This window comes from Poecilia formosa, unplaced genomic scaffold (assembly GCF_000485575.1).
Source record: "Poecilia formosa unplaced genomic scaffold, Poecilia_formosa-5.1.2 Scaffold123, whole genome shotgun sequence".
In the NCBI taxonomy this organism is placed as follows: Eukaryota; Metazoa; Chordata; class Actinopteri; order Cyprinodontiformes; family Poeciliidae; genus Poecilia; species Poecilia formosa.
In genome coordinates this window covers 1,132,987-1,146,257 of record NW_006800062.1, presented here as the reverse complement: position 1 = coordinate 1,146,257, position 13,271 = coordinate 1,132,987, and the positions used below count along the sequence as shown (strand labels likewise).

The following is a 13,271-nucleotide window of genomic DNA, read 5'->3' as shown; positions in this document are numbered from 1 at the left end:
CATACTCTGCAGTTTATTTAGGACCTAAAATGACTTCCATCTTAAAAGTCATTTAATGCTGCAATAAAATATGTAAACAAATATATAAAAATAAAGCAGTGATGCTTTGTGCTTTTAAACTAAAGATAAATCCTAAATCCAAAAGTATAAATGAAGAACGAACATTGACGTGGCTTATAAAATGTTTTATTCACGTTAACATAGTGGATGCATCAGGATTCAACAGTTCCACGAGGCGTTTAAGGACTACCAACTGAATTCATTAGAAAACAAAAAAGTGGTCCAAATCTCAACAAAAAAACAAACAAAAAAAAAAAAAACATGGTACATCACCAAACAGACCAACAAATTTCACTTCTGTAGAGTGGCTAAAACTAAATTTGTTCCCATTCCAGTGTAAAATTTCAAGAGAAGTGAAGGATCAGGAATGGCTTCTCTCCACTGACAAACTAATTGGCATCAGTAAGTTCACCCCAAGCAGACGTCAGTGAACGCATCACTGGGATCAGAACTGGCAGGGAGTGAACGTTCAAACCACTGGGCAGTACTTGGCTGTGTTCAAACATCTTCAGCCAGCAAGTGAAAGTGCACCGGCTTTTCCCTGAAGAATAAAAAATTACAATTAGTTCAAATTAAACCCAGAGCAAAAGTAACAGTACCACTAATCTGGTAGAAAAACTGCAAAACGATGCAATGAAATGATCAGGTTTTCAACTTTCCAGGGATCTCATACATCAGATTCCTATTTACTTTTCTACAGCTGAACCTGCACAAGATGGGAAGGCCGAGAGAAAAACTACAGGAATGGAAGGAAGTCTCCAAATCTGATCTGTTGAAAGACTTTATTTTGGTTGTTTAAGATCATTTTTCAGCAATGGAATGTAGCAGTGGAGTGTTATGAAGCATACAACGAGGAAAGTTGATTTATTCGTAATTTTTTTTTAAAATCATTTCTGTCGTTTTCCCAACAGTTGGGGCATGCATGCTCTAGTTCTCCGTCTCGCCGGCTTCTCCTTCTCCGGCGTTGCCCTCCTCAGGAGCGTTATCCGATGTCCATAGCTGTGGAGACGGAAAAAAATATCTGATTAAAAATCTAAACAGGAGCACAGGAAGTGTTTTATTTTTGAATTTTCAAATGCAATCATGTGTTTTCAGGATTTCAGGGGTTGTTGAACTGCAAAAACACACAATCTTACCAGGTCTAGTTTCTTAGTTCACTTGAAATGAGAAAATTAACTTATTTGAAATAGAAAAACTAACTTACAAGTAACTTTTCAGCAACATAAGAGCTTTTTTTAAGCTAATAATTTCTTAATATTGAGGAAAGAGTACTAATTCCACTGGAAAAACAAGAAAATTGTTATAAATTAAACAAATCTGACTGTGGGACTATTACCATCAAGGAATTATTGACTTAAAACAAGCTCATATATTTTGCTAAAAAGTTACCTGTAAGTTAGTTTTGTTGAAATAAGTCAAGTTTTGTCTTAGCATCCAGAGGAAATATAATTGCGGTAGAAATTAGACCAAAAATACTTGGTAAGATCTAATGGTTTTCAGAGTGTTGCTATAGACAACCCACCAAAGGTTTTCCAGTCAACCGTTTTCAGGCCAGTGGTGACTGGCAGATAACAGTGAATTAAAGAACGAGGAAACAAAAAGATAGAAGTGAAACCGGAAGGAAAACTTCACATGTAAGCAGCGTTCATGTGACCTCGATACAAAGCACATACTGCTGTATGTTACTTTTTTAACCAACAAGTCCCAAATAACTCAAAATAAATGTGGATATCATTGAAAAGTATTTAATGCCAGTTACTTAATTCAAAAGGTGAAACTCCTAATATAGATTCACTTCTTTAAAGCTTTATCTTTATTTATATTTATGATTGCCACAAAATGGTAATTGCTAAATACATTTCTGCATCCAATCATATTGATGGAAGGTTTAGTGGAAGGAAAAAAATTTTTAGCACATGCAGACACATCCAGGATATAATATACAATCTATTCCTTGAGTTGAGTCTTTTTTTTCCCCCAGAAATCAATGTCACAAAGTTTGGAAAGGCTCACAATCCAAGTCACTTCAGGTGTAGTGTGAAGTTTTCACAATCAGAAGTCTGAAGTAAAAAAAGTCAGAAATTTTTATTTATTTATTTTTTCAGTGGAATAATCCTCTTCCGTTGGGTTATCTTGAGATGTATCCAAATTAACAGATAAAACACTTGTAACATGACTCTAAAATATTATTTTCCATTTTAACTGGAAATATTTATTGAGATGCCCCTGTTTAAGAGACCTGCATCGGCTTATTAGGGTCACTGTACAGAGTCAAATTTGGCTTTTCAAAATTACAGAAATTTCTATGTTCTTTCTACAAATTTTTTTTTAGATTAATCTCAAAATGACCAAGTTGCCACAGGCAAATTTTCAAGTTTTCATACTCTGAATTTTTCTTTTTTTTTCTAGAAAATTTCTGAAATTAATCTCTAAATTTCTTCGTTTTTGGGCCGTTCTAGACACCTCAATGTAATTAAACAGAGTTCATCAGAAAGCAGCGCTTACTGTCAGGTTGTCTCTGAGCAGCTGCATGATGAGGGTGCTGTCCTTGTAGGACTCTTCATGAAGCTGGTCCAGCTCTGCAATCGCGTCGTCAAACGCCTGAAAAAGAAAAGATGCACGTTCAAGCGTTTCCATCCGACGTAGTGGAGAGACGGCGGCGGCGTTCGGGAAGCCTGCCAACCTTCTTGGCCAGCTCGCAGGCCTTATCTGGGGAGTTCAGGATCTCGTAGAAGAAGACTGAGAAGTTGAGGGCCAGTCCCAGCCGGATGGGGTGTGTGGGCTCCATCTCAGTCTTGCTGATGTCAAACGCAGACTGGTACGCTTGCTGTGAGTTTTCAATAGTTTCTAAAACAAACCAAAAAGATTAAAAACAATAACCGTTACATAACTTAGTAAATAACTTTTAGAAGCAGATTAAAATGAAACAGATTACTGAAATTAAAGGAATGTTGTGGTCTTACTCGATTTGTTGTCTCCAGAGGCAACTTCTGCCAGGTATCTGTAGTAGTCTCCCTTCATCTTTAGATAGAAGACTTTGCTCTCTGGGTTTTTGGAGTTGGTGATTAAATAATTATCCAGCAGTTTCTGCAAAAAAGATAGAAAGATTTTAATATCAAATTGTACAGCAGTAATACTGGGAGCCAACTAATTTTAATAAAATTATACCAAAGCTACAGATTAATATTCACTTAAAGCTATTTTTGCACATCATCACTAAAATAGATGATAAAAATGAAGTTATGATGTGGAAGATCAAGCATAAAGCTTTTCAGTATGGATTAAACCACTGGCTTTATCAGACTTATACGATTTATATTCTTCAGAAAACAAAAGGAGGGGAAAAAGGCAAGAAAAATAAAAAAATGTTAGAAAATGATAAAATTCAATAATATTTCAGACTGCATAGGGATCCAGAGCAAGTTTTAGAAAACTGTCAAATTCAAAGTATTTGTGGGAATATTCCATTCCATTTTTACTTGCTCAACAATAAATTAAACATAATATTTCAACAAAACACAAAATCTGTAAATAATTATTGGTGCAAAATATATAAAGGCTCTTGCAGGTTTGAAAGAAAGTTGACAAAAAAACTGAATAAAATGTCCTAAACGCCGATCATCTTTGTTTAGATTTGGTTTCATTTGCATTTTCAGCAACAAGACCAGGATTTGGTTCATTTTTTATTTATTTAGCTTAACATACAGTTGAACCCAACTTTTTTTTTTTTTTCAGTAAAGGTCCTATTTAACATTCAATTAAAAATAAATCAACTTTGTGGCGCATCTTACATTTTCCACTTTAAGACGACTCTGATTTGGCTTCATCATTTTTTTTAATTGCATAATGTTACATGTTTTTGTGTGAGTATCTGATCTGTCAAATCAAATTCATGTCAATCCTGAATTGTGAATCTCAAACTCTAAACTTGCCAGGGAAGTTCAGAGTTTGTAGATTTTGCAGATTCAGAAAAATGCTGAATCTACAAAAACAAAAACTGTACCGCAGCTTTAAGAGACGCCTCGACAGCAGCTAATGTAAATCTAAAGGCTTGAAATAGCAAAATGTGCTGTTTTGGTACAAAATCACAAATCACATGAGGACTTAATCACTTCCTGAAATGACATCATTTATGCAAGAGTTGCCTTGAACTTGCATGTGAAACTGTATCTAATACAGAAGTTAAATAACTTCAACAAGAGAGAAAAATTAGTCGATTTGGGCAGATCAAACAGCTGAGATACAAAACAGAGAACATTTGATCCTTTTTTACAGTTTTAGAAATGTGAAATTATTTAAAAAAGGATTTTCAAGCAGTGATGAGGGAGGGAATTACTTTAGGTAGTTTATATAAAACAAGAACATTTCAGTTCAACTATGAAGTTACTAAAAACTTTTTCAACACCAACTCAACAGTAAATTTGTTAGGATAGCTGCAGCATGGCGTGAGCGTGACATGTAACATGCATAATCAAAATACTGTGACATGTTGTTAATGTCCAGGTATGTTTGGTATGCAGCTGTGCATGTGAAGAAAGCCCGGCTGCAGTTTGATGCTGTTGCTTCACAGCAGGAAGGTCTTCGGTTCAAAACCAAGTCAGAGCGTTTCTGAGAGTTTAGATGTCGGTCAGGTGTAGGGACTCTCCAGGTTTCACAATAATCCAAATTCCCCTCAAGCTCTGTTAGGTGGTCACTGTGTTGTTTTCCAAACTATTTCTGTCTTTATTGGAAGCAATGGTTCAATTTTAGAAAGGTTAGGGTCAAATAACACAAAACTAAAAATGCAACATGCTGGGTTTTTCTTTTTTAAATACATAAATCTTTTCATGAACAGGCAAGACAACGTTTAGGTGTGAACATAATTTCCAGTTGCTTGCTTTTGAATGTACAAGACTAAATAGTGTTGCCATGAAATGAATATAAAGGACATGCATTTAAATTTTGATGAACTTAAGACTTTTTAAGGATGAGCGGACACCTAATTTATCACACAGTCATAAACCTTAATTTTTGCAAGCATCTTTAACTGAATTTAAGAATTTTAAACAGGAGATTATTACATAAAAACAGAATTACTGTCACTCACCTTTATTTTCTCACTCTCCATATGTATCAAAATACTAAATAAATTACTTAGAAAATACTACAACTTGTTTTTTGCTTTTTGTTGTGCATTTCTTCTGGCTTTACAATGACTAGGTTTGAATGTTTCCACTTTATGATTAGTGCTAATTTACTCATCAAAAAATTTAATAGAAACTAAGTTTGAAGCTGATGCAGGTAATTCCATAATTAATTTATATTTAACTAAAACTAATGAAAACTGAAGGTGAGAAAACATTTTTGTTTAACTGTCTGCAATTATATTGTGAGTTTATAAAATTACTTAAAACAAAGAGAAAGTTGGGAGAAAACACCAGAGTCAGTTGGTTGGTTTCGAAAATAGTATTTCCAAATCAACATATGTATAATCAAAATACTGACATTTTTGAATTAAGCACCTAAAAATTCACAAAAAAAACCCTAAAACTTCTGCTGTAACTAAAAAAAACAACAATTAAGTAAATAAAAACTAGCAAACACTCTAAAAACTAAATCTAACTGAATTAGTTAAAAAAAAAAGTCAAACTGCATTACAATGAAAAACAAAATTATCATAACCCTGCTGGAGACCCAAGCACCTCTGCAACATCTGGCTGCAGGAAATCAACACAGACGGGGGAGAACCAGCAGTTTCTCCAACTGAGGGTGAAAAGTCGACTTGTCAAGCCTCTGAGAACCGACACACCCTCTTCTTCTCAACACACACACACACACACTCTGGCTCAGATGGGATGAGCTGAGTCACAGGCAGCCCAGACGACATTCTCAGGTGTTGCTTGGCGATAGTCGGACCAAACAACTTTTCTGGGTTTTCCAAAATCCAGATTATCCTGATCCTACAGATACGTTTCCACGCAGATTTACTCAGACTGACACTCAGCAGGCAGAGGTGGATAAAGTACCCAAAAATTGTACTGAAGTAAGAGTAGAACTACTCCAACATATTTTTACTCAAGTAAAAGAAAAAAAGCATTTGGTAAAAAGTCTGAGTAACTGATCAAATTATCAATCATTTCATATTTAAAAATTACATATTCAGATGAACCAAAATATAAAGTTGAGTGGAAATTTTGGCATTTTAAGGGCCAAAATGATAATTATTCATATAAGTAACAAAAAAGAATAAAAAATTATTTCAATAAAAATGTATGAAATTTAACAAAAACTGCAGGTGTGTGTGTGTGTCTGGTGAATTTTTGGCTAAAACATGTTTTTCATTCAGTGGACAGAAAACAGAAATTTTATTCAAGCAAAAAATATTCAAGTAAAAGTAAAAAGTACAGTGTAGCAAAAATACTCCTAAAAGTAGATTTTTTTTCCAAACGTTACTTACTTGAGTAACCCAACTCTGACAGCAGAAATAATTTAAAGTCTGGGCTTTTCAAATCCAGCCAAAAGTGAAAATGCATCATCTGGTGATCCATTGCAGCTAAATCTTGAAATGAAGGCTTCAGAAGGGCGTTGCATTGGTGCGACGTATGAAACTGCTCTGACTCATTTCTACATGTGAATTCTTGCAATGGGGCAACCGCAAGAGGCTTCTGTCTGCCAGATGGGGCCCTGAGTGTCTTACACTTCCTGTGTGTGTGTGTGTGCTCAACTCACTCAGTCTATTCAGACACACCTTGCTGACTCGGTACCACAACCCATTGTCAGTTCACACCCAAAAAAAAAAAAAGCTTCATTGTTCTAAATCCAGATTCCCAACAGGCAGGAACGGGAGAGGGAAGGACTCTGTAGTGTTTCCTTATCCTGTCCGGATTCACACACTTTATTTATACAACAGGAGAGAAGTCACAGGAAACGCACTCAATACCATTTAACCTTACAAACAGGACTTCATTACTAGGATGGTGATTGTTTATGGTTTTCAGAAGGACATGAAAAATGAGCTACAGGTTAATCGATACAGGTTGTAGGTTTAACCCAACAAAAATAAAGAAATTACAAGATTATGTTTTAAAGCAAATGCTTTTCTAGAAATGAGTGTCGGCACATTGGAGTAGCTCTGTACTTTCATTGAAATTTTTTCTGTTTCAAAACTTTCTCTGAGTAAAATTGCTTTTTTTTTTTTAACAACTGCTGTGATTTTTGGCAATATTTGTCATACTTTCATACATTTTTATGATGCGTAACTATAGCAACAGGGTGGTTTACCACAGGGAGCAGCTGATCAAAATTGGAGAATTGATTTAATTTTCCTTTGGGATGAAAAAAAGTATTTTTTGAATTTGAACCTTTAAATGATTTTTAATAAACTTAAAAAATGTGGATTATTCTTGGTTACTGCCTCTTTAAACTGAAAACTTTGGGAGTTTTTAGCAATTAGTCCAATTTCGGCCAATATTTTTACATCGTATGATACAAAGAAGATATTTTACTCTAAGAATAAGGGAGGTAGATAAACCAGCCTTTTCTGATTCATCTTCATCTGATGATCTTCTGTTTTAAATGCGTATTATATCACATTTCTGATGACTCTTATAGCGCTCACACCTTTAGTGCACTGATTAAGTTCAGCATTTGTTCAGTAAAGATTATAAAGTATGTTCTTCTCCTCTTTTCCATTTTATTCTAAATTATTGGTGATTTTATTCAATTATGTACTCAGGAGTATCTATAAAAAACTGTATGTATGTATAAAGTACAAGTTGATCTCAGTTGATTTTAATATAATCAATAGGTTATTTACAAAATTCAAAGAACATTAAACTCTGATATACATATATATTTTATGTTTCAAGACTATTTATGCTGATTTAGTGAAAACCCAAAATACAATTTCTAAAAGATCTAGACTTATAGAAGCTCCAGATGTCTGCCATCTTCTCCATGTTGGTGCAAACATCATTCAACTCAAATTCAAAAATGATTTATTGATCTCAAAGTGAAATTGGGTGGTGCAAGTAATTTTATCCAAGATTTTTCAAAACATTGGTGTTGCTGACAGCTGTATTCAAGAAGGATCTCCTGTAGCAGTCAGTATTACAGTGAATATGGAGAAGCCTCTGACTGAAGAAACCCTGTTACCCAGAAAATAATATGGAGAATCACATTTCTTTTGCCATTAGTCATATTTAAATTTTCTGAGATACTTAAAGCTGCAGAATGTGACTTTTACTTTAAATAAATGTTTGTTCTGTTTTTTTTGTTGTTTTTTTACATATTTATTAAAATTGTCACCATTTTGTGACAGTTTGAGATGGATAATCTGTGAAAAGATCAATCTCCTCCACCTCCTCCCTGAGCTGTTATTGCCGTCTGTAGAAACGCACTGTTCCCAACCAAAAACAACCAATCATAGCCAGGAGGAGGGTCTTAGCGCTGTCAATCAACCTTAGTGTACTCACTGTTCAATTGGTGGAGAAACAACTCACGGTTAGAATAAAACTGTTTATTGATGGCCATGCTAACTAGTCTAGCATTCCTGACAAACTGCCCTACCAGGAAGAATTGAGCAGATGCATGTGAGAGTGATTGACAGCGCTAAGACCCGCCTCCAGCTCTGATTGGTTGTTTCGTACAAGCACTGGGGGAAGGCAGTGGAGCTTGATTTTTTGTCACAGATTATCTACCTTACTGTCAAGACATGGTGACAATTTCAACAACAACAAAAAAAAAGTTATACTGTAGGCTTTAAGGTTTTGTTTCCATTAGCAGTAACTGTATAAAAGTTTTAAACATATCCCTGTGAATAATGAAAACCGCTCATCTGTTATCACTGGTGGCCATGCTAACTAGCCCATTATTCAACCAGGCTTTCCCATCAGGAAGAACTGAGCAAGTGCACATGAGGTTGATTGACAGCGCTAAGACCCGCCTCAAGGAGCTTGATTTTTTCACAGATCATCTGTCACATACCATACTGTCAAGGCATAGTGACAGTTTTTATATATATGTAAAAAAACAAAAAACAAAAAAAAAAACAATATATATATTTTTAAAGTTAAACTGTAGCTTTAATGTTAGGCTTCCCTTAGCAGTAACTGTAAAATATAAAGGTTTTAGACATATCTTTGTATTTTTTAAAAATTTAAAAAATTTCCCCTTACAAAATTACTAATTTTTAAAAATTTAAAAAATTTCCCCTTACAAAATTACTAATATAAATGTACTTTTGAAATCCAACAAGACCCAATATAAAGGACTTTCAAGACAGATGGGTTTTCGGGTAAGCAGCACATTTGCAGCACTCACCAAAACATTGTTGCAAATGTCTTCCAGCTCCTTCTCCACCTTTTCCCGGTACTCCTTGACCATCTGCTGCTTCTTCTCGCTGCCCTCGGTCTTCAGGCCGATGCTGGACATCACCCTCCAGGCGGACCGCCGCGCCCCGACCACGTTTTTGTAAGCGACAGAGAGCAGGTTCCTCTCCTCGTTTGACAGCTCGCCTCCCATCTCCGTCACCTCCCTCATGCAGTCTGCCATGTCGTCATAGCGCTCAGCCTGCTCCGCCAGCTTGGCCTTCTGGATCAGATCCGTCCTGTCCATTATTTTATGTTCAGGGGGGTTCTCTAAGATGAAGAAATCCCGGTGTCGCTGACAGTCAGTGGGGGTGGATGAGGAATTTTTCTACACAAGCTGTAAATGAAATGTAACCATCTTTAAGAGTGATCATTTTAAAGAAAGAATTTTGTTATGTAAAATTAAAACGCATATCTATTATGTAAAGGGCATAAATCAATGATAAATAAATAAATCAATGTGGTTTAGCTTCACTTTAATCACAATCACCTCAATAAAATATTAGACTATTCATCTGTATGTAAAGCAGTGTGCTAGCTGACAGCATCAGATCTATACGCAGCAGCAGCCGCTAAATCTGTATGCGGCGGCTAGCGTTAGCTCCATCAGCCACTCCTTTCCTTTTTAAATATCATGTCAGCTGCTCCTTAATTAAATATCTGAACAGACCGATACTTTATTAACTCTACGGTAAGCCAATAAATGTGAATAAAAGATATAATATGTGTTGTTTCTCACCGAATCGAGTCCAAATTCTCTCCCCGAACTGATCCGCGCTGAGGGATTGGTCAAACAGCACAAAACCGTAGTAGCCGAAAAAAAAAAAACCGAAGTGATTGTGCTAAAAAAGAAGGAGGCTCATCTGGATTCTAATCCTCCAATCAGAAAGCGGGGTTTGGTTGGATTGACAGAGACAGTTGCTGATTTGAGCCAATCGTGCTTTAGCGCGGGGGAAGTAGGCGGGTCTTGGTTTGTAGGCGGAATCATGATCTGTGCATAGATATTGAAGACCAGACAGAGCTTTGGCTTCGTTGCCCCGTAGGAATTATATGTCAGAGCGTCTGCCATGTTGTGAGTGGTATAGGTCTCAATGAAAACCTTTAAGTCTTCCTGGGAATTTGGGTTTCTGGATAAATCAAACATAACTTACTTACCTTCCCGCTAGGGATATGTGGCATGTTTTTGGAGCTTTCTTTGTTTGGGTTTGCCCTTTAAACATTGATATCGTCAAAAACGTGGAGTAGTGCTTGATAACGGCCAGATACTGAAAGTTTCGTTGAAAAAAGCAGTGGGCATTCACTTTTTTTAGTAATTAAACCATTTATTTATTTGTTGGTCCTTGACCAGTTCTATGGACCAAACATTAAAAGAAATTCAAGTTGTCTGCATATATTTCTGTCATTAGTGGTTTTCTAGAATTGTAAGATATTAAAGAGTACACAAAAAATGAGCTAAACGTAGCGTTAAATCATTTTTAATAAACTGAAAACAGTAGATTGGTGTACATGGTGTTGGTTGATGCCTCTTTAAACTGAAAATAGTGGGAATTCTTAGTTATATAAACCAGTTAAGGGAAAATTAGCTCAGTTCCAGTCTCTGGCCAACATCTGCACATCTTATGATCCCAAGAAGAGCCATATTTAATTTTATATAGAGAACAGTGGAGTTACATAAACCTTTCCTGGCTCATCTCCTGATGCTCTTTTGAGTATAAAAAATGTTTATATATCTGATTACTCTTATTGTAGGACCAAGCTTAGTATGCTGATTAAGTTCAGCACATGTTATTTACCAGCAAAGATAGGCCTTTATGAAGCAAATTGTACTCCTCTGTACCATTTGGTCCATCTATGTAGGTGAGGAACTGAGACAAACTGAATATCTGCAAATAATAAGACTTCAAACATAAACCTGTGTTTAGAGTGAATTTAAATTACTTTTAAAAACATTTAAACACTAAGCTTAATTCAGTTACAGTTGGTAATTTGTCAAGGTAAAATAAAATAAATGTTATTTGTTAAAACCCTCTTTAAATAGCAATAAAAATATCTGCAAATTAGAATATGACTTCTGATGTGCATTGTTTATTAGATTAAAACTACTTTTTGAAAACATCCTTTAAAGCTACAAGTTTTTTATTGATCTTATGTAATATTCTAATTTTACATGAGCACAAAAATCATAATTAATTGAAATACAGGCTTGAAAATATCAGCATGTATGTAATTAACGTATAGAACATGTTTAAGTAGTGAATTGGATTACTGTAATAAATGAACTTTATTAGCAATGTTTCAAATTTACTGAATATGGCTCCATACTGACGGTCATGCGGCGTCCCTTCCTGCGGCGTCTATTCTTCAAATGTCTATGAACCGCAATTCTGCAGAGAAAGAGGACTGCGGGGTTTCCTCCAATCAGAGCGACGTATGGAGACATTATCGTATTGCCATGGTGAGTTTCTTCCCCTGCTCAAACACGCTGCAGTAAATAGACATTAGCGTAAAAAAAAGACACGTCAACGCCTCCTCCATATTAAGAGTGGAGCGTTTAAAAACTTGTGCCAGAAATCAAGGCTTCCCGCATAAAACTCTAAAGTAACGTACAAAACATTAAAACATTTCAAGCAACTTAGATGTTTTGGTAACACTTTATTTGAAGGGGGTTGAGTAAGATTGTCATGACACCGTCATAAACATGACATAACACTTGTCATGAACATGAATAAGCCTTCATGAATATTTATGACTGTTGTCATAAAGCGTCATTCGGTAAATTATGACACTTTTAATACAAAGTTGACATAATTCAAAATGTTTTATTATGACAACTTGGCATTAACCAAGAAATCATTACTGTTTAAGCTTTACCTTTAATAACATAAAGTTACCTAATTTTTAAAGTGCAATCAGTAATACTTTTATAACAAATTTATATCAGTAATGATTTCTTGGTTAATGTCAAGTTATCATAACAAAGACATTTTGCATAATGTCAACTTTGTATTAAAAGTGTCATAATTTACCGAATGACGCTTTATGACAACAGTCATAAATATTCATGAAGGCTTATTCATGTTCATAACAGGCGTTATGACATGTTTATGACAGTGTCATGTCAGTCTTATTCACCCCCTTTCAAATAAAGTGTTACCGATGTTTTTTTTTGTTTGTTTGTTTTTTAACCAAAACACACAAAAAACTTTATAACGTAACTGTACTTGCTGCAGGTGTCTCTTTGGATCTTCAAATGACTACTGGTAACTTTGGCTAAACATGATGAGTAAACAACTGTTTTTAAAAATAGATAATACAAATATCTATTTTTACAAATAGTTTAGCTTTTCCACAATAAAATGGCATGGCAAGTACCAGTAATATTTGTTTACATTTTTCTTGTAATTATGTTCAAAAATATGCTTTTTCTACATAATTTCCCACTTACTGAAGTAAAACACATCAAACCCCTTTTGGCTAAAGAGAAAGAAATATTATGGTGCTTCAGTTGAAAATAACACATTTCCTATAGTTGATATTTTAAATATGTGACATATGATTTTTTTTATGTCAAATTGAATTTTATTTAGCTGAACTAAGAACAAAAATATCTCTTTTGACTATGAAGGTTGCAGACCCCTGAGTTAGAACTAGATAAAATAAAACAAAAACAAAAATTTCATTGGAACACATAAAGAGTAAAATCAGGGAAAGTCTTAACCAGTGAACACCCTCCTCCTGCATTGTATGTTTTGTTTTGTCAATATATCTGCCAGCTCTGAGTGTCTTATTGTCAGACATTATAAATATGTGTACAATATGACATGAATACATGACATAGTACAGCAGAACTTTTTCCCCTTTGTT

At 34.9% G+C, this 13,271-nt stretch overlaps 1 protein-coding gene across 2 annotated transcripts; it reads right to left on the bottom strand.

The window, feature by feature from the left end:
- Window positions 1-170: 170 nt before the first annotated feature.
- On the bottom strand, window positions 171-10,254 carry ywhaqb (tyrosine 3-monooxygenase/tryptophan 5-monooxygenase activation protein, theta polypeptide b). Of its 2 annotated transcripts, none has more exons than XM_007561132.2 (6): window positions 10,147-10,254; window positions 9,361-9,744; window positions 3,024-3,147; window positions 2,744-2,907; window positions 2,566-2,661; window positions 171-1,059 (listed from the first exon to the last, which is right to left on the bottom strand). In XM_007561132.2, the coding sequence occupies exons 2-6, from the start codon at window positions 9,652-9,654 to the stop codon at window positions 988-990; spliced, it is 750 nt and encodes a 249-aa protein (XP_007561194.1). In that variant the 5' UTR covers window positions 9,655-9,744; window positions 10,147-10,254; the 3' UTR covers window positions 171-987. The 2 variants fall into 2 exon arrangements, with proteins under 2 accessions (XP_007561194.1, XP_007561195.1); XM_007561133.2 differs by having other exon boundaries at window positions 9,361-9,677; window positions 10,147-10,237.
- Between the last annotated feature and the right edge of the window lie 3,017 nt (window positions 10,255-13,271).